The sequence below is a fragment of the Plectrocnemia conspersa genome, unplaced genomic scaffold, assembly GCF_051122295.1.
Source record: "Plectrocnemia conspersa isolate PC_06_02 unplaced genomic scaffold, ASM5112229v1 ptg000011l, whole genome shotgun sequence".
Taxonomy (NCBI): domain Eukaryota; kingdom Metazoa; phylum Arthropoda; class Insecta; order Trichoptera; family Polycentropodidae; genus Plectrocnemia; species Plectrocnemia conspersa.
In genome coordinates, this window is record NW_028277175.1 from 10,386,425 (window position 1) to 10,411,889 (window position 25,465).

General features: G+C 29.7%; 2 protein-coding genes and 1 long non-coding RNA gene across 3 annotated transcripts; 2 read left to right on the top strand and 1 right to left on the bottom strand.

Moving 5' to 3' along the window:
• The first annotated feature begins 713 nt into the window (after positions 1-713).
• On the top strand, positions 714-19,180 carry SppL (signal peptide peptidase-like protein). Its single transcript, XM_088197663.1, has 9 exons — positions 714-832; positions 7,670-7,797; positions 7,870-8,018; positions 8,094-8,213; positions 9,269-9,460; positions 9,526-9,837; positions 17,074-17,189; positions 17,262-17,420; positions 17,487-19,180. The coding sequence occupies exons 2-9, from the start codon at positions 7,727-7,729 to the stop codon at positions 17,562-17,564; spliced, it is 1,197 nt and encodes a 398-aa protein (XP_088053789.1). The 5' UTR covers positions 714-832; positions 7,670-7,726; the 3' UTR covers positions 17,565-19,180.
• Positions 13,832-14,609, top strand: LOC148229449 (uncharacterized). The gene is made up of 4 exons (XR_015811392.1): positions 13,832-13,977; positions 14,046-14,089; positions 14,171-14,435; positions 14,507-14,609. It is a non-coding gene; the product is annotated as an uncharacterized LOC148229449 (long non-coding RNA).
• Positions 19,181-19,864, bottom strand: LOC148229450 (coiled-coil domain-containing protein 86). Its single transcript, XM_088197693.1, has 2 exons — positions 19,584-19,864; positions 19,181-19,522 (listed from the first exon to the last, which is right to left on the bottom strand). The coding sequence occupies exons 1-2, from the start codon at positions 19,775-19,777 to the stop codon at positions 19,231-19,233; spliced, it is 486 nt and encodes a 161-aa protein (XP_088053819.1). The 5' UTR covers positions 19,778-19,864; the 3' UTR covers positions 19,181-19,230.
• Positions 19,865-25,465: the final 5,601 nt, after the last annotated feature.

A 25,465-nucleotide genomic window follows, 5' to 3' on the forward strand; every position in this document is an offset into this window, starting at 1 on the left:
ATTATCTACTACGAATTCTTACCATTTCAGATTACAATTATGCAGTTTAGCACCATTTGCATGAGGAAATCCGTAGAAAACTACTAGAATTGTAGCAAACAACTCATAGATTCTACACTACGATAACGCACCGGCTCACACTCTACTACTAAATCGTGGGTTTTTGCTTAAAACGATACTGTCTAAATTCTGCAGCCACCGTATTCACTAGATATGGCCCCTGTGACTTTTTCCTGTTCCCACGGATAAAAAGGAATTGAAATGACCATAGAAAAGATAAGTATAACAAATAGTGCATTCCTTAAATGTCTTGCGGATTGATAGATACGCTGGTATAACTGTGTTACAGCTGATAAAGATTATTTTCGGAGGACAAAATAAATTAATACTTTTTTATTTTTCACATTTAAAAATGAAAAATAGCATTGTTTTTAAAAACAAACATTTTAATTTGATTAAAATTGAAACGTGCGAAAGTAGAGGGGGGGGGCATATTGTTATTTTTGCCGGTAAATTGCGGTTAACAAGGTTAAACCCGTTTATCGTCGATCTTTAAAATCGCATTGTGTCAGTGTCGCAACTCGCATCGGTAGTTTTAATTTAAACGGAGCGGCGAAACAATCGTGCGAATTCGGACAGTTGCGGGAGCGGGAGCGGGGGCGGAGCAGGGAGTAGGGGAAGGCTTCCGTCGCGCTGCGGCAACACCGGAGAGAGTGTGCGGGCGGCGAGTATGGCCGGCGGCTGGGCGCTGCGATCCGAGGCTCGTTCGCTCATGTCCCCGACCGATCAGACCCGTCGGAGCGTGGCCCCGAAAGCTAGCGAAGACCCTCGGGTGAGCGGGGCGCCGGGAAGCTCCCGGGTGCCGCGGAAACCTCCCTGCTCGACTCCGCTTTCCCGCAGCCCCTTTGTTTTGTTGGCGAAAACGGCCCCCGGCTCTTCGGAGCGCGACCGTGACGCGCGCCTTTCACTTCTCGCTTCGTATATTCGCGACGGTGGTCGCCAACCTTTTTACTGTTATGCTCTATGAACCGTGCTCTTTTTTCCGTAACTGTATTTTCGGTCGTGGTCGTGGTCGTGTCGCGTAATTCCAAATCCCATGTCTGACCCCGTTTCGATCGGAAGCTAAATTTAAGCTCGATTCGACGTATTGCATAACGGCCTTATTTGTATACAATCGGAATTGTCAAAAGATGATCGATCGATTTAAAAATAATTGTTTTTCGTACGAAATTAATCCGACGGTGTTACGGTGTTACCATATGAATTGTACTAATAACAAAAACAGATGATGTGAATTAATCGAAACAACCAAATAAACCGCCATAACCAAACACATACTTCAATATAAAAAATATACTGTTAAATACAATTTTCGTCTACAAATTCAATTAGCCTATTACACATTCTTTTTTAGAACCTTTTAATATTTTTTCTCTTCAATTTCTGCGTCACTTAAAATTTAATTTCAATTCATTTATAACTACTATCCATACATTTTCATTTATGAAATATCTCCCTGGTCCATGGCTTGAATTTAAGACGATTCCTTGACTTTTCAATCTAAATGCATTTGAATGAAAAGGGGAGCAATGTCTAATAACAATAATGTTCTTGTGGTTAACCGTTACTTTTTTTAAATTCGTTCACTTCAGGTACCGGCTTCATTTGGTACCATTCTTATCTGAGCACATGTGAATATCTTTCTATTCATATTTGTAATAATGATTTTAATTTCAGTTCCATTGAATGCTGGAATGAATGGTTTGACACTTTTTCAATAAGTGAGTTCCAGATAAAACATGCATCCCTTTTAACACAAAAGCATATACATTTAGAAAGTCAATAGAAATGTAGACTTGTATAGATTATAATAGCAATTGTGTCTAATAAATCAAAAAGTTATATTAGAAATATTATTAACGATAAGTTTGTAATGAGTTTGATTATCTAGTTCGAAAAGTTACATAATAATAACATGAAATACCTCTAAAAAATAGTATACAAACAATCATAGTTTTAGAATATTTGAAACAAATTATTGCAACACTGGTTTGAAAGCTGCTGTGGCCAATTTTGAAAATATTAAAAAAGGACACTAAAAATAAAAAAAGCCAACTCGGATCTTTTGCTCGAGGAGGACAAAGAAGGACAATTTGTTATTGGAGCTAAAAAGTGGTCATTTCAAAAAAAATTGCTCGGGCCATCTCTGATTCTTTTGAAGTGAAGAAATTACTAGGAGGCAAAAAAGGTCATTTCAAAATTTTTTGTGCAAGAAGGACATCTGGTCATCTTAAAGATGCAATTTAGTAGTTATGAATTGTGTAAAATTTTACATATATCGTCATAATTAATGATGAAATTTGAGTCAATGCAAAACTATTATTAAAAACAGAATAATTTTTGAAATAAAATAGATTGCTCTATTGGATCTTTAGAATCAATGTTTTAAATACTACAAATATTTTATTGATGTTTTTGTTTTTCTGCATAATGTTAGTGCTTTTTAAATTTAAACCAATGATTTTATAAATCTTGTAATGATAAACCTGATACTGCTAGTTTCAATATATGTTGTGAGCTAAAGTATTTTTCTCAAATTATTCCAGACGACAGTGCATGCCTTTTAACTGTTTGAAAAAGTCTGTGAAGATCATTTAGAAGATGTACACGTCTTCTAATACATATTTATATATGTAACATTAAAAGCTATAATAATGACTCCTGCATCTGTTGCTTTTCGAAACTTAGGTTCTCGAAATTAAATTATATAAAAAAATATTTGAGATCAAGTATGATTCAACTAAGATGAGCAAGACCACCATATTGGCGTATATAGAACAAAATTAATTTTGACAATTATATACAATAGAACCATTAGTGTAGTAAAATCAGACAAATCAAATCATCTATTTATCTGGTTTGGATAATTGTAACACGCCTTACTTTTTTAATTGGTAATCAATTCATTATCAATATTTTTTTGTCGCATGCTTGTTTTCAAATGCAACAGTTTATATATTGCTCGAAAATAGTTCTTTTCAATAAAAAAGTTTACTAGCTATAAAAAAAATAGTATAGTTGAATAATGAGAAACAATGACTCTTTCATTGCCCATTCATTAAACATACTGATATTTTTTCATATTATCGTCATATAAATTAATTTGTATTGAAAAAATCTGTTGTAATTAATTATTTATCCATATTTAGAATAATTTGACTTTTTAAGTAAAAGCAATGCAATTCTTCCCTAAATTAACCCTTCGAGTAGTGAGTTAATTTTACGTATGTTTCCTTTATAATTTCCCCTGTTATTTATTTATTATTATTTTATATTGCATTTATAGTAAATTATAGAAAAAGTCAGTGATTCTTAACATGTTTTGCTTTGATTTATTTTACTACTTTTTTGTATTAGAATGTTTTAATAATTTATTTAATACTTTTATATTAATCAATTTCATTCATTTATTTTATATATTATTCAGCTTTTGTGGATTTTTTTATATCAATCAGAGGCTCTTAATATTTTTTATAAATTTTATTATGTTCAATTATTTCGTACTCTTAGTTATTGGTATTATTTTCTATAGAATTTATTTACATTAATTAATTCAAATTTAAAAAAAATATTATTTACTTACAATGTTTTTTATTTATTATTTCTTTAGTTATATATGTCAATATATAACTATCTGAGTTACCTCAAAAAAGTGAATGATCAACCACCGTACATGTACGGCGATACTCCTCAAAGGATTAATATCAATTCATAAATCGAATTCAAAAAATTAAATTGTTAATGTATTATATATTATAATATTACTGTTTACATAATATTAGTTTTTATTTTAATTTGCTTAGTATACAAATTAATAAGATAGTCCATACGGTGCTGTTAATACAAAGCCACGAGTGCGACTCCTGTAACATGATCGATTTTTTATTTATATATATATGTATATAATATTATTAAGAACTGGCCCTCTTGTGCCATATGTTAATTATAAGCAACGCTACATCAATGTTATGTTTCAAGAGAAGATTTAAAAAATACGTTTTATATGTCAAAATGACATCATAACCAATAGCACACACCTTTTTTAACATTTTCCTATTTGTTAAAAGTTTTATATCTCACTCATAAAATTATTGTCAGTAATAAAAAAAAAACATTTTTATTATTAATTCATCTGAATTGTCTTGCTTTGTATACATCGTAAAAAGATCATTAATTTAGAGCGAATTACTTCATTCTTCGAGATTTTTAATAGTTATATAAAAATGGTAGTCCTTCAGTGACATGTATAGTGCTAACATAATCACAACAAATACGTGCTATGCAGTAGATTGTTGACTATATTTAATTTTGTTTTATATATATATAAAAAGCATAGAGTATTTTATCTCATTGAATTATGCTATTGAGTGGAAGCCAATCAAAAACTAATTCCTAGTGCTTAGTCTAATTCTAGAGAAACTCCTGAGTGTATCGCCTCCTTTCTGAAACTTCTTCATTCCTGGATTGTTATGTTCTAATTTATTATGGTGAGCTATTTAGCCTCGAGGCGTAATTAGAGCTGCCACTTTAATTGGTTAATATGCAATCGCACTTCTGTAGAAGCAATGTACTCCTTTTTCATATGTTTCACACTTGATTATTGACAAAGTAAAGATACTTATGCATGTTCATACTGTTCTTAAAACTTATTTGTATTCATTAGACATGATTCAACTCTTTTTGGAGGTTGTTTGCTTCTTTTTGTGCAACATTTTATCACTTGTTGAAATCCAAAATGGGTCCTGATTTAATTTGGCGAATTCACAACGTTCGTTATGAATATGAATTAAGTTTTTTGTGACGAAGGGTGCGCACTACCCAAACGTCTCAGAATATAGAGGTGACATTTGATTGATCAATATTCAATTGATTGAAATGATCATCAACTATAATGACTCATATTTATATTTTCTACATTTATTTTATGGTCGACTTAATATTTTCTTCACACAACACCTAGCAGTGAAGTTATCAATTTGTATTGCACTACATATCAGCAGCATTATCCAGAATTTTCGACTTATTGTCTAGTCATATATTTTCTATTGACATACTATGATAAAGTTTCAAACCCCGTACAAAATAAAATATAAGTTTTTATTTTATTTAGACTAAATTCAAATATTTAATCTGTCTCTAAAATAAACAATCATACACGTTTTTATGTGATTGACCAACAGACCAAACCAAAAATAATGTTTATCGTTTTATATTATCTAAATTAAGGTAATTTATTTTAGACGCTAATGCAAAAGATATGAAATAATAGGGAGCACTAATGTTTAATCAATTTTGAACTAAATTTACCATTTAAAATGTAATTTAAACATAACTAAATATTATTCATGTCACATTAGCTAAATAGAAACATTATAAATTTATAATAATAAAAAAAACAGCCACAATGAACATAACCCAACAAAATTACCGTAAATTTCATGTCCAAGGCAAATGTGATAAATTCACGAATACCCCACAATTGTAGTTCCCAATTACCTCTTTACGATATTAAAGAAAATTATAGTTGATCTCCAAAAACTATTATATCATGAAATAAGGAAGTGAGCCACTCAACAAGATTTTCATAATATCAATAGATAAATTGTTATTGCTTTGATTCAATATGCATATGTTAGTTAGATTTACATTGTATTACACTATTTTGTGTTAAAAATTCTGTTCAAGATATGTCACTAAATAAATGGTAATAAATCGTTTTAAAATGTATATACGTTGCTGAAGGCAATGGGAAATCACTATGACTAATTACTTTAACATTTAAGTTATCACCCTCAATACTTGAGGAAATGATTTCATTCTAAAAATAGAAAAATGTTAAATCAATATTTCAAACAGAAGTCAACCACATTTACAACTGAATACATCCAAAATTGTATACAATGGTTATGTTAATGAAACGAATTGTGACTCAATCACATGTTTTTGCATATACTTTTCTAAACTTGTTTACAAATGAATCAACCGGAATCCAAATTGTCACTTCAATTCTAATCACACAAATGTCATTGAGCGTCACTTGAACATTTTATATTATCAGCACACTTTTTTCTCTGAAATTTACAATTCCCATGTAAAATTGTGAAATATCAAAACAAATATAGAACTAAACCTCATGTGAACATTTCGTCACAGACATATAATTGTATTTAAATTAGTAATTTTATCTGATGCTCTACAAAGATATAATCAATTACTGTTTGCTTATTTTAAATGCTTTGATGCATTTAGCTCTGGGTTTAAGTAGTGTTATATAAAACACGAAACTAACTGTACATTGATTATTAGGTTACCACAGTTCATACTTTATCATTCATTGATTATATTTTAGTAAAACTTTATATTTAAACAACAAAAATGCTACATCAATAAAAATACTATTAATAATTTTAATGGCTATAAAAATATTTTTATGGGTCATTATAAAAATAATTACAATAGAGTTCATGTATCGTATAATAAAATTATGCTTTTTGTATTACGTATATAACCTTGTGGTATTGCAATACCAAGTAATATGACATTCTGCAAACATTTACAACTTTGTGTTATGCGAATTATAAATTTAACCAAATCAAATCGGCAACCTAAATAAAAATTTTACGCCTTCCATGAACAGTTTGCTTTGCTACTTCTGCGAGAGTACTCCTCACTTCGCGACCTTCTGTAGTTTTTCTTCTTTTATCAGTGCTGCCGTGTTGGAGCTTTTTGCCTCTAAGCGCAAAATTCAATTGTATTGTTCAATTAAAATAATTACCATAATAATTTGCATCCGAAGTGTTCGCCTTCAAATGCACGCAGCGCTTCAAAGTTCAAGTCTCAGTAACTCGATTCTGTTATCTGTATTAAGAAAAAAATTATTAGCATAATATTGCGTAAAAATTACATGCCAATATAATAAATGTTAAGTGACCGTTGCGTATGAAATGTTATATAAACATTGCTAGAAATTAAATATATTATCATCCTTTAGGACGGTTTTGTGGTTACCGGTTATTGAATATTAAATTTTAGCTAATCTAAAATGTTTTTTTTATCAATTGTTTGTGTTGATTTTTTCAATAGCTTAAAAATTAAATGTATTAAATTAGCGTAAGTTGTATATAGCATTTAAAAGGTATTTGTTATAAAATGTTCATTGAACGAGACACGTAATACAAATATTCCTCTAATTAAGCTAATTCTTTTTCCATGGCATTTTATTACACTACTATTTCATTCTTGATTAAAAAGTAATATTAATTAACTGAATGTTTTCTATATTTATCACTTATGTAAAATATAATTTATGAATTAAATTGCATGTTATTATATCTCATTTTAGCTATAAAATAGAATATTGAGTGACACTATAATAAAAAAATTCAACTCTTCTGTATCTTGAAGTTATAAATAAATACTCAAATATTTTGCTTTATCAGCTTTCCTTCCATTATTATCATGGGTATATTTTTATTTTAAAATTTCAAACGTTGAACGTACATGCCATTATCGTGTTCGGGCCAACTAAATTATTATCAGTCTACATCCTTAACCATACGCCGACGGTTGTATTATGCATTACTCATTTTATACAAATGCGTTGTTCTAGGTTACATGTTGATAATCAACCGCTTTAGTTTCGTTGATTGACAAAACTCCAGCAAACATGTCTCAACCACCGGGAAATATTGAATACCGCGAATACCAGTGGGCGTATTCGATAATGGATTCGTCGAGGTGAGATATTGCTTTTGCATCGTTTATTTGTACTTTAGATTGTGATGCTATTATTTTTTTTGTTCCGTGCAGAGTTTCGACTTTCTTGATCTCAATGCTGCTGATCGTTTATGGCAGTTTTCGATCACTGAATATGGAGAGGGAGGCTCGCGAACGACAAGAGAGAGAGAAGGAGGCTGCTACTCTACTGGGCACGGCAACCCCACCTCAACATCCTAGCAGTAATAATTCCAAAATCAATTTACATTTTTAATTATTAATATTTATCATGATATTAACAGATTATATTTACTTAGATGTGCAAACGTTGGATACAATGCAAGCTTTATGTTTGCCACTTGGAGCTTCTGTGTCGCTTCTTGTGATGTTTTTCTTCTTTGACTCGATGCAGATGCTGTTTGCTATATGCACTGCTAGTAAGTATCAGTTTATCAGCATTTAATTATGTAACTGTTAAAATGCACCAGAAATCTTTACATTTTTCTTTATAACTGCGTAGTATCATACCATTTAACCCTTTGCGATCGGAGAACTTCGCCATAGTCTGCAAACTGCCAAACTGCCATAGTTAAAAACTATACGTATAAATTTCACTAGGTTTAAAAATATTTTTTTATGGTAAAAAACTATATTTTTATTTAACATTATTCACTTAAAATCTATAAAATTCGAAAATATAAATGGTTTTGTTTATAAAGATTTTGAAGTTAAAAAAATATTTAAATTCCTAAAAAAGTTGAAAATAAATATGCATTATTGTATACAGCAAAAGTAAATTCATCATTTCCACTGTCAACATTTTCAGAATTACTATATTTTTTTTACGTTAAAACTTTTTTTTCACGTTAAAAACACAGGCATCCGATTGCTAAGGGTTCATAAAATAATAACTATAGAAAATGTAATATTTGTATATATTATTGCTTTATGAGTACCACTACCTTAATTTTGTTTTATACAGTAGCGTGCAAAAAACATGCATCACTTCCAAAATCATAATATTACGTAAATAACTAAAGATATTTTTCTTTAACTTTTTAACTGCTTATTGAAATAATATGCATTAAATAATGAAATAAAAATGTATAATAAATGATAAAATAGTAAAGCTTGATCAATAAATTCCAGAACAATTTTTTAATCTACTGCCTTCACTGTACTATTGATGAAGTGGATACCTTCCATTCAGAAATATATGAAGCACCCCCAAATAATTTTGCTCTGGATTTTGTATAATTTTTTACTCTAATCTCACTCTTCTTCAATCCAAAACAGTAGCTTTTGTATTGATTTAATGCTTGTTAGACGCATTTATTCGGTTTTTTGGCTGGAGTATGACTGCATACCTCCTTCCCTAAGCCGCATAAAAATTGCCCAGATTTATTTCTTTATATGTATATATAGATTTATCAATGTATAGTTGGATCGAAATTTTTAAACTGTTATTATATATATATATCATCTTTTTCAGTTATAGCTTGTGTTGCTTTGGCATTCTTGCTAACTCCATTATGTCAGTATGTTTGCGGTGGAGGAGCGAGTACAACGCGCGTGTCTTGTGGTTGCTGCGGACGCTACAGTGCTGCCGAGCTTGTAGCCTTCGGCTTAAGCTTGGCGATCGTGACCGTCTGGGTTCTCACCGGACATTGGCTGTTGATGGATGGTAAATTCCTCTTCATATTTACGTATTAAGTGTAAATGTAAATTACTTTAAAGTTTTATTTTCAGCTATGGGTATGGGGTTGTGCGTTACGTTTATAGCCTTCGTCCGACTACCGTCGCTGAAGGTGTCCACTCTATTGCTCACTGGCCTCTTGTTGTACGACGTATTTTGGGTGTTTTTTTCGTCTTATATTTTTACAACAAACGTGATGGTCAAAGTAGCCACGCGACCCGCCGAGAATCCAGTGAACGTTGTAGCACGGAGGCTGCAATTGGGCGGCATGGGGGGCAGAGGAGTGGAAGTTGTGCCCAAACTTTCGCTACCGGCTAAATTAGTGTTTCCTTCAATGCATCATCAAGGACACTTTAGCATGCTTGGTTAGTATTGAAATATTTTATTAGATGTATAAGAAAATTTTAATCTCGCCTATTAATATTTGCACATTGCTGCAGTCAACTATATTTTAAAGTTCAATGCATTTTTTTAATAGTAGTACATACAAGATTTAATTGATAATATATTTATGTCGAATAAAAACTAACAAGACAAGTTCAAAATAACCCACGAGGTTGGTAGCTCTATTGTGCTGGGAAGGAAATAAATTCAGATTACATATGCTTATTCCCATGTAACTTAAATTCCCAATTCTCTGACTTTCCCATGACAGTTGGTTAATACGACTAGAATTGAATGTTTCTCTCATAGTCAATTTTATGTCGCAATGCCACTTATGCCGACAAAGATATATATAATTCTAACGTAAACATCATATACAGTCAGAAGTTGAAGAATACAATATAAATTAGAGCAAAGTGTGGGTGAAGTCGAGCATAAAAGCTAGTATTATATTAACACCTAATGCGCCGCATTTTTGCCCAAAAAAACACGTACAGCTGGCATATTTGCGCACGATCGATAAAAGTGCCAAATAATCGCAATTTTCAAATTGTCATATTCTCACCAAATACAATATCAATGAGAACTTTACAGTCGTAATTATTCAATTTATGTAAAATCTTTGTCGGCTTTTGCAAAATGCCATAAGGCATAAAATGATAATTCAGAGTACGAACACCACATGTGTGTCGGCATCGATTCTAAATGAGAATTCGGTATGGTGTGACATTTATATAAACCAATTTAGGATAATATATTAGGATATTCGAAAAGATTTTTTTTAACTAAATCTCGAACCACTATTTTTTTAAATATTTAATTTTGTATGAAAAGAATTATATTAACAACATCGGTTAAAAGAATATACTATCTAAAATTTAATTAATCCCTTTTGGTGCCCTAAAATATTCAAAGATGTCAGTAAGAGTCTGTTAAAGATTGAGTTTCATAAAAGCGTCCGGCTGTAGGATCAAATCCCTAAAAAGCATGTTAATCAATTTCCAGCGCTTTAAGTGTTAAGCATTTACTTTCTAAGACATTATTGATTTCATCGAGAAATGATTCTTTAAATAATTTTATGATAGTGGCAACATATTAATGGTAATCTATAGTACTCCTTAGTTTATGTTTAACCTTTTGGCTGCTAAACAGCGATATATTGTTGCTTATGATAACATCAAATAATTGTTAACGACGTCATTGTTTACGTTATGATGCTCAAAAATGAAAATGAATTTGGGAATTTGCTACATCGTTAGTGTATCAATGGTATGAAGCATTGTTTTAAATATTTAATGAGATTCTTGTGTCATGAATCGATGAATATGTGACAGTATGATTTTTAAACAGCATAGCAACCAAAAGATTAACCCTTTACGTGCGGAATTAAATTTCATAAAAAGTCGCGAAATGAGTCAATTATCCAATAAAAAATGAAGTTGAAGATTTAATTACGATTTTTTTATATGTATATAGTTATTCCTTTATGCATCTTTATTTACCTTCAAAATTAAAAAAATATTAATATATATTTTAAAAATTAAAAGTCTGCCTCCTTCTGCAAATTCCTTTCCCCTTTTTCTTGCATGATTGGGCATGATACTGCACCCTTAATAATTGCGTTGGTATTTTTTGCCCTCATACTTCGTCGGAAAATGCTAGCCAATCAATATTCGACTTTTCGTTGGGTCCTTTATCTTTCTTCCTATTCTGGTAATTGTTTTTTTTATAAATTATAAAATTGTAAACAGTGAGGCACACCAATATTCTTTGACTTCAGAATTAAACTGAATGCAAACTATATAATACTAGCTGTCGGTACCTCACTATCGTGAGGTACCGATAGCTAGCGAGTGTGCGAATACCGGACCCTCAACTTTTTGGGTTTTAAATATAATTTTTGCTTCGTTCTGATTTTTTTAAATATTTTTTAAAATTTAATGGTTCAAATTGGACATTACTATTTAGAATTTTCAATGATAGACAAAATAGTTCAATCTATAAAAAACTACTTGAAATTTTCAATTCATTTGAAAATAGGTTTACAACTTGACTAAATATTTCTAGAAGAAAACATTTTATATTATTTATTAGATTTACAACGTTAGATTTTATCATTATATTGAAACTTAGATATTTAATGATAAATCTAAATATTGTATATCATTTATGAATAGGTTTAAAACTTTTATTATATAAAAATAAATTTTAAATTGTACTATGAAATTTCAATACAGCGAAACTCACGGAACCAATGAATAAATTTTGGTGTACTGAAAATTCGTTATATTGAATGTAAGGAAGATGATATATTTTTATTTTATTTTTAATTACTATATTACTACAGCATCAAAATAACCTCTTATAAGGTTGACAGATCGTTTTTTTCCTTGTTTAAGGAAAATGTATGAAACACAATAAAATTTGTGAAAAAAGTGTTTTATAAAAAAGTTTGAGGGTCAACGAAACACCTGTAATGTCGCTTTTGAACACATCTGGCACACCCCAAGTCAATGATGAACTGAATTCTTAGAAATATTTTGTCAAGTTATAACGTCATTCTTAAATTCGGAGCAAAATATTTTGTTATACTGAGATTAGTCTTCATTACAATGAAAACATTTTGTATGAAAGCTTTTCGGGGACAAATTAAAGATTCGTTTAACTGGGAATTTCGTTATTTCGGTATTCGGTACAAAAAAATATCATTGTATTATTTTTTAAAATAGGTTTGTAACTTTACTAAATATTAATAAAACAAAAAATATCAAAATGTTTTCAACATAAAAAATAATATTAAAACGTAACATTTTGTATCATTTAAAAGTAGGTTTACAGTTTAATAAATAATAATAATAAATAGCATCGGTAACACATCCGCTCAAAAATATTACTGATATGAAAAAATATTTTGTTACACGTTACTAACGCAACAACACAATCGATCATATATAGTTAGTGCAATGTGAGTGATTATAAGTCATTGATTGTGTTTTAGCGTATTTTAGGTGTTTGAGTGTCAGTTTTAACGCTGCATAACACAATTTTATCATAAATTTAAATTTTCGTAACAAAAAAGTTTTTTGGTGACACCATAAGTTACTTTATAATAAAAAAAAATATTTCTATGTTTTATGTGTAAATATAAAAGTCAGTTTTTAATTACATTTACTAATTAGAAAGAAACAATAAACTAAAAATATCAAGCATCTAATCTGTTACTTTAGACCAAAAGTGCGCTTTAAAATATTAATAATTTTGAAACCTTTGTCTTTTTTGATCAAAAAATATTTTGATTTACATCTTTTTTAAAGTAAATGTTTTTCTGCGCAGCATTATATATTTTAATAATTAATGAGTGTAAAAAGTTTTCACTATATTTAAAATTAATAATAAACTAAAGATATTTAAAATCTATAATAAATTATTAATATTTAAAATCCATAATAAAATAAAAAAGATTTTTAATGTTTAAAAAAATATTTTGAATAAATCTTGAAATTTTATTCTGAAACTTTTAATTTAAAAAATATTTAAATTAGTGTTATACATTTTTGTGTAGTTTACTTTTAAAGGCGTCAGTAAGAGGGATTTTTGCAATACTGTGCGCTTAGTAGTTGGTTGGTAATGAATAGTACTTATTTTTAAACTTTGCCCCTTTTTGTTGAAAATATTTTTTAAAACAAAGTCTTAAAAATTCTCTAAAAACTAAAACTTTAAATTGCCAACGTTCGCCAAAATTTTGGTACATATTTTTTCTGTATAGAGAAGCTAATACATATCCACATTATTTTTATTATATTTTAAATCTATAAACTAAAAAAATATTTTAAAAAACATTTTTTTTAGTATTTGATGATTTTTATACATATTTTAATAAATGTTTTACAATTTAAATCGTTAAAATCAATTTCGCTCGTTAAAATCAATTTAGTTCGTTCTCAAGCGCGGGACTTCCCAAATTTGCTTTGACAGTTCTGTCACATCTGGCAAGCGCTCGCTGTGCCGGCTGCGTAATATGTTATAATCGCGGCACTTTTGTTAAAAAGTGACAATTGAAGATGATTCAAGTGATGGAGCATTTGAAATTATAGACAAAACTATAAATTGTGGGTGTGCCAGTAAGTGTTTAGTTATAAATGAATAATATAACACGGTTATTCTAACAAAATTACTATTGACTTTCCAGGATCTAATATTAAAAGACAAACAGCGGTGATTTGGCAATTAAAGGTATACATACCGAAGTTAATTAAACATATTACAATGCTAGTAATAATAAAAAATATATGACATATTGTGACAATTTTGTAGAAGATGAAAAGATGCCAATCTACATGTTTAATCCTCTACAGTACATCCATCAATTGTGTTCTTTGGTTATCGTTTAAATTTAATTTATGGATTATATTAGTAGTAATAATGTGTTCAATGTTTACTCTTGATAGGAGTCTTATTGTTTTTTAATTATTTTTCAGAAGCAATGATGGAACAATTTGATGACCTATATGGCTACAACGTAGAATTGGTATATATAAACAAAGAGTTAATCTTCTAATGTTGAAGTCACTGTCAGCAAGTATTATCTTTTTATAAAGAACATACTACATAAGTTTGATGTAACTGAATATCTTAAATTTGGCTATTCAGAAAGAGGAATGATGGCACAGAACAAAAATTGTACATATTTTGCCACATCGGAATTAAAAATAACCCACTCTTAGATATTTTGGCTATCGATTATTCCAGGTATGCAATCACATATTTATAATCATTGTAAAATGTCGTTTATTAGATAACATCCAAGAAACTACACATTTATAAGCTGTCCGACAGCGCCGATTTGATCGACATTAACTTTCAATCCTCACATATTAAGGATATATTACACATTCATGTTTAAAACATAACTGGTTAATTTAAAATTCTTAAAATCTAACGTATATGTGTATTAAATCGGAAAGCAATGATAATGTTTATGTAATATAAAAGAAAAACTCACTTTCCGGCCTCGGAGCCCGGCGACGGGATTTCAAAATTTGAAGATTTCATTACAAAGATTGTTTTATGATTGTTTATCTAATTTAATCAATGTATTCTTCTTATCCTAAACACATTATGTATATATTTAATTTTCATAGTTATAACACACCTAGTTAATTTGCAATCCGATTATTTATAAAAGCAAAAACTCATTTTTAGGCCTCGGAGCCCGTCGCCGGGAATTCAAAATTTGAAAATTTCATTACGAAGATTATTTTATGATTGTTTATCTAGTTTAATCAATGTATTCTTCTAATCCTCAACACATTATGTATATATTTCATTTTTATTCAGTCAAATGACGAATTATTGAAAATTATTGTCGCGTAGCAAAATTTTATTATTAAATAATAATTATTTAAAAGTGTTGTCACGGTACTATCTATTTGAATTTGAATGCTTATTTTTCATTGGTCGACGCTATTTGAATATTTGAATGCTTATTTTTGATTGGTCGAAACAACAGAACGCATTGCCGGCGGCTCGAAAATCAATCGGAACAAATTCAATTTTAATTTTTATTATTATTTATTATTATAATTCCTTTGTTTACGTGTATTGTTACACACTGTTAATACAAAGCGATACGATTTACAGAGTATAGAATTGAACGGAGAATGTTTCATTGAAAGTTATGCGCGTCCGGAAGCGACGACGGCGGCTTAGAACAATTATATATAAGATATTAATAAAAGTAATTAAATGAGGGTAGAAAGCCATTGCAACATAACATCATAAAAACATCATTATGTATCTTATACAGGCGGCCCTCGACTTTCGCACATAATTGGTTCCTGAAAATGTGCGCGAATGTTGAATGTACGAAAGTTGAGGGAAGTAAAAAAAATGGAAATTGTGTGTATTTTAAAATATTTATTTATCAAGTAAATATAATATGTTTAAGAGGCGTTTAAGAGACACGTTTAAGTGGGGTTTGCGGGTGTTTCCTTTGAAAAGTTATCAAGAGTTAACTGTTTTCCACTATTCTTTTTCTTTTCTTCATATAGTATTTATAACATGCTATGTTTTTATTGATCGCCCCACGCACTTGAGATATGCGTTCTCCATTGGGATCACAGTCTTCCATAATATTTAAAAATTTGTCAAGGTGCGTGAAGGCTTCATTCATATTTTCATTGTTAGAGTTTTCCAAAATAAACATGTCTCATCTACATTAAATATTTGGCTAGAGGAATATTCTACATATTCAATAATTTTGGATAATCAGGAAATAAATTCTTTTGCAGCATCTTTATCCGCATCAGCGGATGCTCCAGTAAATTTAATATTATGAAAAGAATACCTATTTTAAAATTGTAAAACCAACCGTTACTTACTTGAAAAACCGTGCTAAAATCTTTTTTTAATCTATCCTTCCAATCTTTGTGCAAACTAAGAGCTTTTGCTTGAATAACTGAAATACTCAGAGAGACATCTTTTTGATGTTGGTCATCGATCTACGATGACAAAGATTTTCCATTTCATCCATGTTTTTTTTTTTTGCTGTGTTTTTTTGGAAACATATTAAAAATTGTGGAAATATATCTTTATTTTCCACAATTTTGAACGTATTCTTTAATTATATTTTTATTTTGCAAAATCCACTCCTCGCACGTAAAAGGTTAAGATGATTGAGCATAATAATGACTCGTTTGGCAAGCTTGTATTACAGTACAACCATCATATTATTTAGGGCATGTTTGTTTCTAATCTAAGATCATTGTGAAGTTGCAAGCAATGCCATATTTGTTGCTTTGCCTTTTTGGCTTCCAACTTACATATCAGCCGACATTTACTTATTTATTTCCCCGCAGCTTCTATGACAACTATAATGCATCATAGAAATGATTCTGCAAATTCCTTTGTTTTGTAAAAATACTGGCTGCCAATCCCCAGTATTTATTTACAAAACAGCTAAAAATCTACTTTTATACTCATTTTTTTCCTTGACAAACTCTTAACGAATGCATTGCTAAAATACAGCTTATCAACAGACATGGTTTCAACTACTGATTTTTTGATTACTCATTTATTATTTATAATCTTCCGAATAGTTCTATGCTAATACTTCATCACCGCAAAAAGGACTGAAAAATAAAATTATTTGTATAGAACTATTCACATTCATAAAATAATTACAATTTTTTTAAGTACTATTTTTCTATTTTTTACAGGTTTGGGTGATATTGTTATGCCTGGATTATTACTGTGTTTTGTGTTACGTTATGATGCTTACAAAAAAGCATCTCTTGTATGCGAACTCGGCTCTGTACCAGGTCCCAGATCAATGGTATAAAATATTAATTAATAATCAATTAATTTAATAATATAATTTTAATATAATATATGTATCGTTTCATAGGGATCACGGCTCACATACTTTCATTGTTCACTATTGGGCTACTTCCTAGGCTTACTGACGGCCACTGTTAGCTCCGAAGTGTTTAAAGCTGCTCAACCGGCTCTACTGTACCTTGTGCCGTTCACGCTACTGCCCCTGCTTACCATGGCGTATGTCAGGGTATGTACCTCTATATGCCTAAGTATTATTTCAAATAAATATGCTAATAAGAGTATTCGATTTCAGGGCGATCTTAGAAGAATGTGGAGTGAGCCATTCATCATGCCAAATCCGAACAAAAACGGCTCAAACTTTGACGTTTGATTCGACAGATCATCGTCTCAGATTTGACGTTAACATTTTCTCCATAGTAGTGTAATTGTTCAATATAATTGTTTGTTGATAATTTAAGTTTTGGTGAATTTCGACGATGAAGGTGTTAGTTATGTCAATTACCTTTGTAAAAGAAGATCGTTCATCGTGAAGGTATGGCATATACACGGTGCGTTTGTATAAAATATATATATATATTCGGACTCGAAACGGTGAGAAAGGCAAGAAACTGTTATAAATACATATAAAATACGTATATCGGAATCAGTGTGCGTGCGTAGAATGTGACATTGCTAAGTGTTATACAATAGAGGTGAACGGAATCTATCCATATATATTCAATGTATTGGGTGTTTCAGATGAATATTTGTTTTTATTTTTAATTTTTAGCTTATAAGTTAACGTTATATTTTTACTATGTTTAAAATCGTTAGTGTGTAAAAATTGAACGTGCTCTTTATTTTATACTGAATCTTATTTATTTTTCGTTATTACTGTGCTTGTGTTCAAGTGATTATGATAACTTGTGCAATATGTATTTGTTTCGAATTGTAATATAAATTTACTTATTTTTGAACATAGACATTATTGTAAATCTTGTATCTATATTCGTAAATTCTAAAACTGCATTTCAACTGTGGCCAGTCATTTTAACGATTAAATAAAGCATTACTGAACAAATTTTCTGTGTTATCGATCAAATATTTTTTTAATCGCTACTTCATATACAAAATACTCATCAATTTTTAATGCATTTATAGCTTTTATATGTATGGTATATTTTAATTTAACATGTAAAATCTCGAAGGCTTACACGGCGTCAAAAGTTTTAGTGTCGAAATGTCGATTTCGTAAAGGTGATATGTTAGAGTCTATATAAATATATGTATTTAACGAGAGTTTAATGTTTCATATTGAAAATTTATTTAAATTTAGTAGGCAGCTATTTATAAGGGAGCGTATCTTGTTTATTTCGATCAATTATTTGTGATACGAAATATATTTTATACATAAACGATAAATAAAGAATCTCAAAGCAATTAATATGTGTTATACGTATCCTTTCTAATGCTAGAACCAAAATTTTTCGCTTTTACTTATAGATTGATTTAATATTTTTCGAAATGCATATATTTGTTGTAAGGAGAAAACTTTATAAACACGTGATATTTGTAAAATATATTAAGCGCATGTCACCATAACGAGTTTGTATTCCTCATAACGTTAGAAAAATTGTTTAAAACGTCTGCGATAGCATTTGTTATACTTTAGCGTTAAGAGAAAGTATTATATTACGTAAATATAATGCAATTTTAACAATAGTGATTTTTATTTTAGTCGATAATAAGTATTATTTTTTATATTATATTAATATATACGCACTGAAGTTAATTTTATCGTTTTAACACATTGATGTATTAATGTTAAGCTCTTTTTCATATCCGTTTATAATTGCAATACTCTTACTAACTTTATGGTGATGTGTGATTTAATTTTTTTGATTATTTGTCACAAACTTACACTCGTATTTTTGTATATTTCATAAATATATAATGTATATAATGTAAACCGAATTACGAAAGTAAAAACTATTTGAAAGACCTTAATCGTTATTTAATTTCTTTATTTAAAATAAAATAATAATTTATATATTGAATTATTTGGAAACTTTAGTCGTATCACGTTTTTCGATAAATCTCAGTTGTTTTTTCTTCATCCTCTTTATCTTGGCTGGATTCGATATGACTTGAACGATCTCAGATTTTAATCGTCTTTCTTCTGCTTTCTTCAAGTTTGCCCTTCTCCTTTCCTTCAAAACTTCCCTTTTATTTTTCACTTGCTCTTGGATTTCTTTCGATGCCTCTTTTATTTCTTTTAATTGAATTCTGAGCTTTGTTTTCTCTTCGAACGTTTGATGAGCGCCTTTCGTTTTCTTTATAGATGAGAACCTGTTAATAACAACGCTCGTTTAAATACGCAATTGACATATTAAAAATAATATTCACACACCTCTGTTTTTGCGTTTTCCAAATGCGTCCAGATTTAGGCCTTCCTCGTGGTACTTCTGGTGCGTTAATAGTTTTTTTAACTTTCACAGGCTTTTCTACGGCTGGGATTACAACAGTTTCAGGTTCTTTGGGTTTTTTCAACGTTGCCAAAATATTATCGACCTTTTTGGCTGCTTTGCTCTTTGTGTTCACCATTTTAAATAAATAAACTACGACGGAGTACAAAATATAACCTATAACTGTCAACCGACACGCATCACGCTTCAGTTACTAGTGATGTTCTAATAACAATCGTTACTTGGAATAAGAGTGCTCGTAGCTGTAAAACATTATTTAAATAAATATTTTTAAATACGTAAAACTATTATGTAAGCTATAAATGAATAAAGTTTATATTATTTATTTAATAATTAAATAATCTGAGACGCGATTATAGTTTAAAATATAATATTGAAAACAATCTTATACTGATTGAAGTGAAAATCAAATAACAAATAAATGTATTCATATTAATTTTAAAATTGTACATAATAAAAAAAGTTTTAATAAAATACATCACATAATGCGTCTAATTTAAATGTTACCTAAAAATACATTTCATATATTAATAGGAAAAACGAAATTTTGATATCTATATTTTTTAAATAGAAATAATGTTACGTTGTGATACCATATTGTTACGTGTATTGCAGTCTGAGTTACATAGTGTGCGGTTATGAAATGCATTTCATCCCTTTCTAACAAGATTAACCCTGTCAGGGTTGCAAGTGCAAATGTATTAATAAATTTTACAATAATGTGTAATGCATTAATATCTTCCATTTTGTTTTGACTATTCACAATAATTTTATTTTTTATTACTTATGTAAATATATGGTAATTATATCATTTGACATGCCAGACGATATGTGATATGATCGACATACATAAAAAATGGAACATTCTTGCTCCGCAATTGGGCGTTGAAGTATGAACGGTGATTTGTCAATAATTATAACACAATACATAACAAAAGTAACGCGTAACTGCAAATGCATATGTAAATAAAGCTGTAGGCTGCAACCTTCCAGTTTGACACATCCGTTAAACGCCCACGCGTAATTAAATATGTATTATCGAACTAGTAAATAAGTTGGTAACATGAAAACGTGTATTTTATCGCGCAGTTTAACAGTAAACTGTTTTATGGATCCTAGAAATTTACTAATTAACATGTCTACTTTAAATAAATAAATAAAAGGTAAAAATTAAAAACAATTTTTTAACCTTCATTGTTGAAAGTGGTAGAATTTTAAATCGATCCTATTTCACATATAATACAGGCATATGTTATTAAAAAAATTAAAAACACTACTAGTAAAAAGCTTTCCAAGTCTTTCATACATAAATACTCCGCTATTACTTTTGTGCAGCATATCCAACGAATACTTATATCTAACCAAATTGCCATTTATACGATTAAAATTTACAATTGCTTACAATTCACTACTAATTTTCGCACGCATATTCGTGTATTATCAAATTTCGTTTTTACAAATAAATAATTCATAAGTTACTACAAAAACAATATGATTATAATTTATACCTTTATCTGATTTTAGCTACAAATAAATTTTATTTGCATAAATAGATGGTTGAAAATGGAATTAACTTCATGATTGCTTCTAAAACATTCTATTAAAATGTGAAAAAATCCTTTATTAAGAAAATCTTGTATCAAGATTTAAATACGATTTAAAATAATACTTGTAATACTAAAAAAACTATTTAGATTAACTGTTTCTACTATTCTTGCTAAATAAAGGAATTCGTTGTTAATTTTATTATCTTGCTTTATCATTAAGTAAATATTTTTAATGCTTTATTATTGAGTAGACATTATAAAAGTAAAAGATGAGAGCGCCGGATGCAATAGTTAATGTATATTTAATGTTTTTGTGACGTTTAGAAAAAATCTCGACAACCACAACTGGAGAACTAAAAATCATTATTGTTGTGTTTATTTACACACATCTGTACCGCCCCTTAGGGCGACCGACTAATCACACGGCAGAAATTTAATAGCATGCGATGATTGCACGTTGAACGACATTTTTATGCATTGACTGTTAAAAAGACAAAATAAAGGGAATTCGATTAGATTTGTAAATTAATTAACTTAATGCTAAAGACCCGACAACTTGTTTTCGAATGTTGTGAAATGCAAGTCGTTGCGGCTTCGTAGATTATTTGAAAGGCTTTCGTTTGATTATAGTTTATATATATATATACATTATAGTGCTGTAAAATGGTTATTAAATACAATTATTTGGTATAATTTTAGAAATTTATTTCTGATATATCTTGTAAAATAACTATTGAGTGAATAATAACTATTCTTAACATTAATCTTTACTGTTTTTACTGCGAAGCTACTCGAGTGATGTCAATTAAAAAAAAATATTATTTTGTGATAAACTAAACCATTTTAAGTTTTTCATTAATTTAATTTAAATGGCATTTTTTTATACAATATCAAAAATGTTGTGCTACACGGCCAAAACATTATTTTCACAATACACTAAATAACGCGATTTAACTGCGATAATTGAGACCAAATTTTTTAATAATCATTACTTTTTTATGAGTAAGTTTTAAAGTCAAATTTTGAATGCATTTTTTTGTATTCGCAATTATAAAATCAAATTGTTAATCGCATACCAATAAAATAAAATAAATAATTTGTGTTTAAAAATGTTAAGAACCACTAACCAATATTAGCGGTAAAACGGGAGCTCCTTAAAATTAGTTAGAGATTGACGAATTTACGTAGGAATGCCGATAGATGGAGATTGGATGTTAGCAATAAAAAATCTACTTTAAATTGTATTTATTACATAAAGACATAAAGAAGATGGAGAGAAGTATATCGACGGTTTTTAACAATTTTATTTAATATGATATTAGTAACACAAATAAATTCGTTACAAACACCATTCGAGGTAGCGGTGGGTTAAAAGAGGCCTGTTGAAAACTATCGTAATGGAAACGTAACACCCTGGAGACTAGGGTCTTCATTCGACCCACCCTCGTATGTCTCTTCCTCATTTTCTCAAAAAGTTTTTAGATATACTTTGTAAATTTTCCTATGTTCTCTGTTATAAGTTTCACAATTCATACTATTAAATAAATTATTTACTCATGATAATATATTAAATATTTTTTGTCGGTGACTGTCAACCCTGTGGGTTGCTAGAGCGGGACGAACGTAGCGCACGTCATTTATATACTAGGGGGTAGTTCGGCGGTTGGGTGCAATGCAGTAGGGTTCGACGCTTTGTTCGGTCGCTACCGCCTATCGATTGCCTCCGCCGTTGTGACTTGTTGATATGTTTTTATAAGCGATCGGACATTACGAACGCAAACAACACGAAAAACGGTTACATTCAGTGTTTGGACGCAACGACGCTAAAACTCCCTATTTGAAAACAAACGTTAAGTTGGTGCCATCGCGTCTACGATAGCGCCGTCTCGCTCGTAGGCGAAACAATCGAATTAAAACGCGATCAGGTAATTTGATAATATTTTCATAATTAATTTGACTGAACTCTGCTTCCGTTCGCTTTGTAAAATCGCGCCGGTGTGATTGATGAATATGCTCGGAGCGATGCATTGTTATGGCCACTATTTTTTTCCGTTATTTTGACATTAATAATAGCTATACGAATAGTTTGTTTTATGCTTACTTAATGTATGTGATTTCGTATGATATTATACTATTATATATTTGTTTTGTATAATATAGTCTGTATATCTATATAAACAAAATTATTGACGATCATGCCTTCCTTCATAATATTGTATGCAAAATGAATAGGGTTGCCATAGTAAAAATGTTTTGCGCTGTTTAATTTTTGTAATAAATGATTAAAAAGACAAATTTATTTTTTTCGTTTGTTTTTAATTTTAATAACTAAAATACACTAAACAGATATACTATTAGTTAAAGTAGTACGTATTTATTACACAATATTTTTATTTTGTATTAATTAATACTTAGCATGAGTGTTGATTCCGCGGGAAGGGAAGACGACAGTTTTATGATGGTAAAGAATGTTATTTATTTATTGTAAACCTTTGTTGTAACATACGCGAGTTCAAGCTGAATCTGAAGTATTGATTGTATTATATCAATAATTTTTAAAGTGGTGCCGGTTTTTATTAATTTGTTAGAAGCAGGAAAATCATATATGTATGTGTCATAAGTTCTGCGTTTTGATGTCGAGACATATTTAGATACAGGAATAATAATAATAAATCTGCTTTGGAATTATCGGCATATATTGGATTTACCAACTACGCTAATTCTTTCTATTATACATATGATATATTGGACAAATATGTCTAAAAAAATTAAATTGTGGTTTTCTTCCATTGTAAAAATATATATCTATTGGTGAAAATGTATTTGAACTGACTAGTAAAAATATAACTGCACTGAAAAATACAGAGGCGGCCATTTAATTGATATTATTATACATAATTAATGAAATACTTCTGCTTCTAAACTTTGAATTTTGTACTTCAAATTTAAAAAATACCAGAATTTTAATAAACAGCATAAATACTTTTTACTATTATTGTCATAACAACGTCTAAATTAAATTTAGACTAGTGAATGAAGTCACTTCATTTTTAAAAAATCCACAAATTATATCTTATTGAGGCTCGCTGATTAGTCTCAAGGCTACTTTTTTAAATGAATTTCATGGTTAAAGTCAAGTCAATGCTGTTATTTAATCAAGCGAATCACATACTCCGTTATGAACCACCGATATACATCTACCTGTATCGGAATCCGCGTTGAAAACCCAACCCAATCCGACCTGTAGGAATAGTGGTGCATTGAGGCAGAAACCTTGTCCACTGGCGCCAAGTACGTGTACGCACAAATTAGCATAATCGATGTGATGTTACAGTTAAAGCTGTTGTCATCTGCCTCTGTTTTTCAGCTTTTACTTTGTAACGTTTCTCACGTTCACCTGGGAAGCGATTGTAATCCGTCGGCTGTCAAAGAGCAGTGTAGTGAAAACTTGCCGCGCACCTGATACCGAAGGAATGCAATTGAATACCTGTACCTGTGGACAATTGCCATTGTCGATTATTATGGAGAAGAATGTCGGTCAAGCGATAGTTTTTTTGTATTAGTGCGATTCGACTCTTTGGATAGCATTGTCGTGTCATAAGTCATAACGAGGCTGTTCTATCTCGACAGTTATTCGACAGTTATGGCGCGCGGTCGATTTATCGTAGTGGCCAGTTGACAGGAAGTGTTTTGTGGGAAAGCTAAATGCGCGTTGTATTATTATTAGAATGATCGTTATCTGGATGAAAAAATATATATGTATATTAAAGTTATAAGCATTTATTGATAGATGATTAAGTAATCCAGGAAATGGTTTTATTATTTATATTATAGCAACAGAAACGTAGTCTCAATATATTTAAACATTCGCAAATAATTCTGTACAATGACAGGTAAAGATTTGAACAATAAAAATAAATTGTTAAAATTTATTTTCAGACATTATTATACACATAAAGTAGTTTTGTGCAAAAATCTTATCCACCCCTAATGGTCTATATTCATTGTGAATCCTTAACGCCGGTAGAAACAATAAGCAGATGTATAACAACTTATGTGTCTTTGAACCAAAAAACATTAAAAATTAGATTTTATGAGTTAATGTTTAATCGACGAATATGAAAAATTCTAACCAACAAGGCCGCAAGAATTAGGTGAATGAATGTGAATCTTTAAAACATGTTTTTTTTTATTTTTATTATAAAACGTTTTTGACCTATAGTCTTTTTTTGAATAGCCGCTATTTGCAAACAAGATTG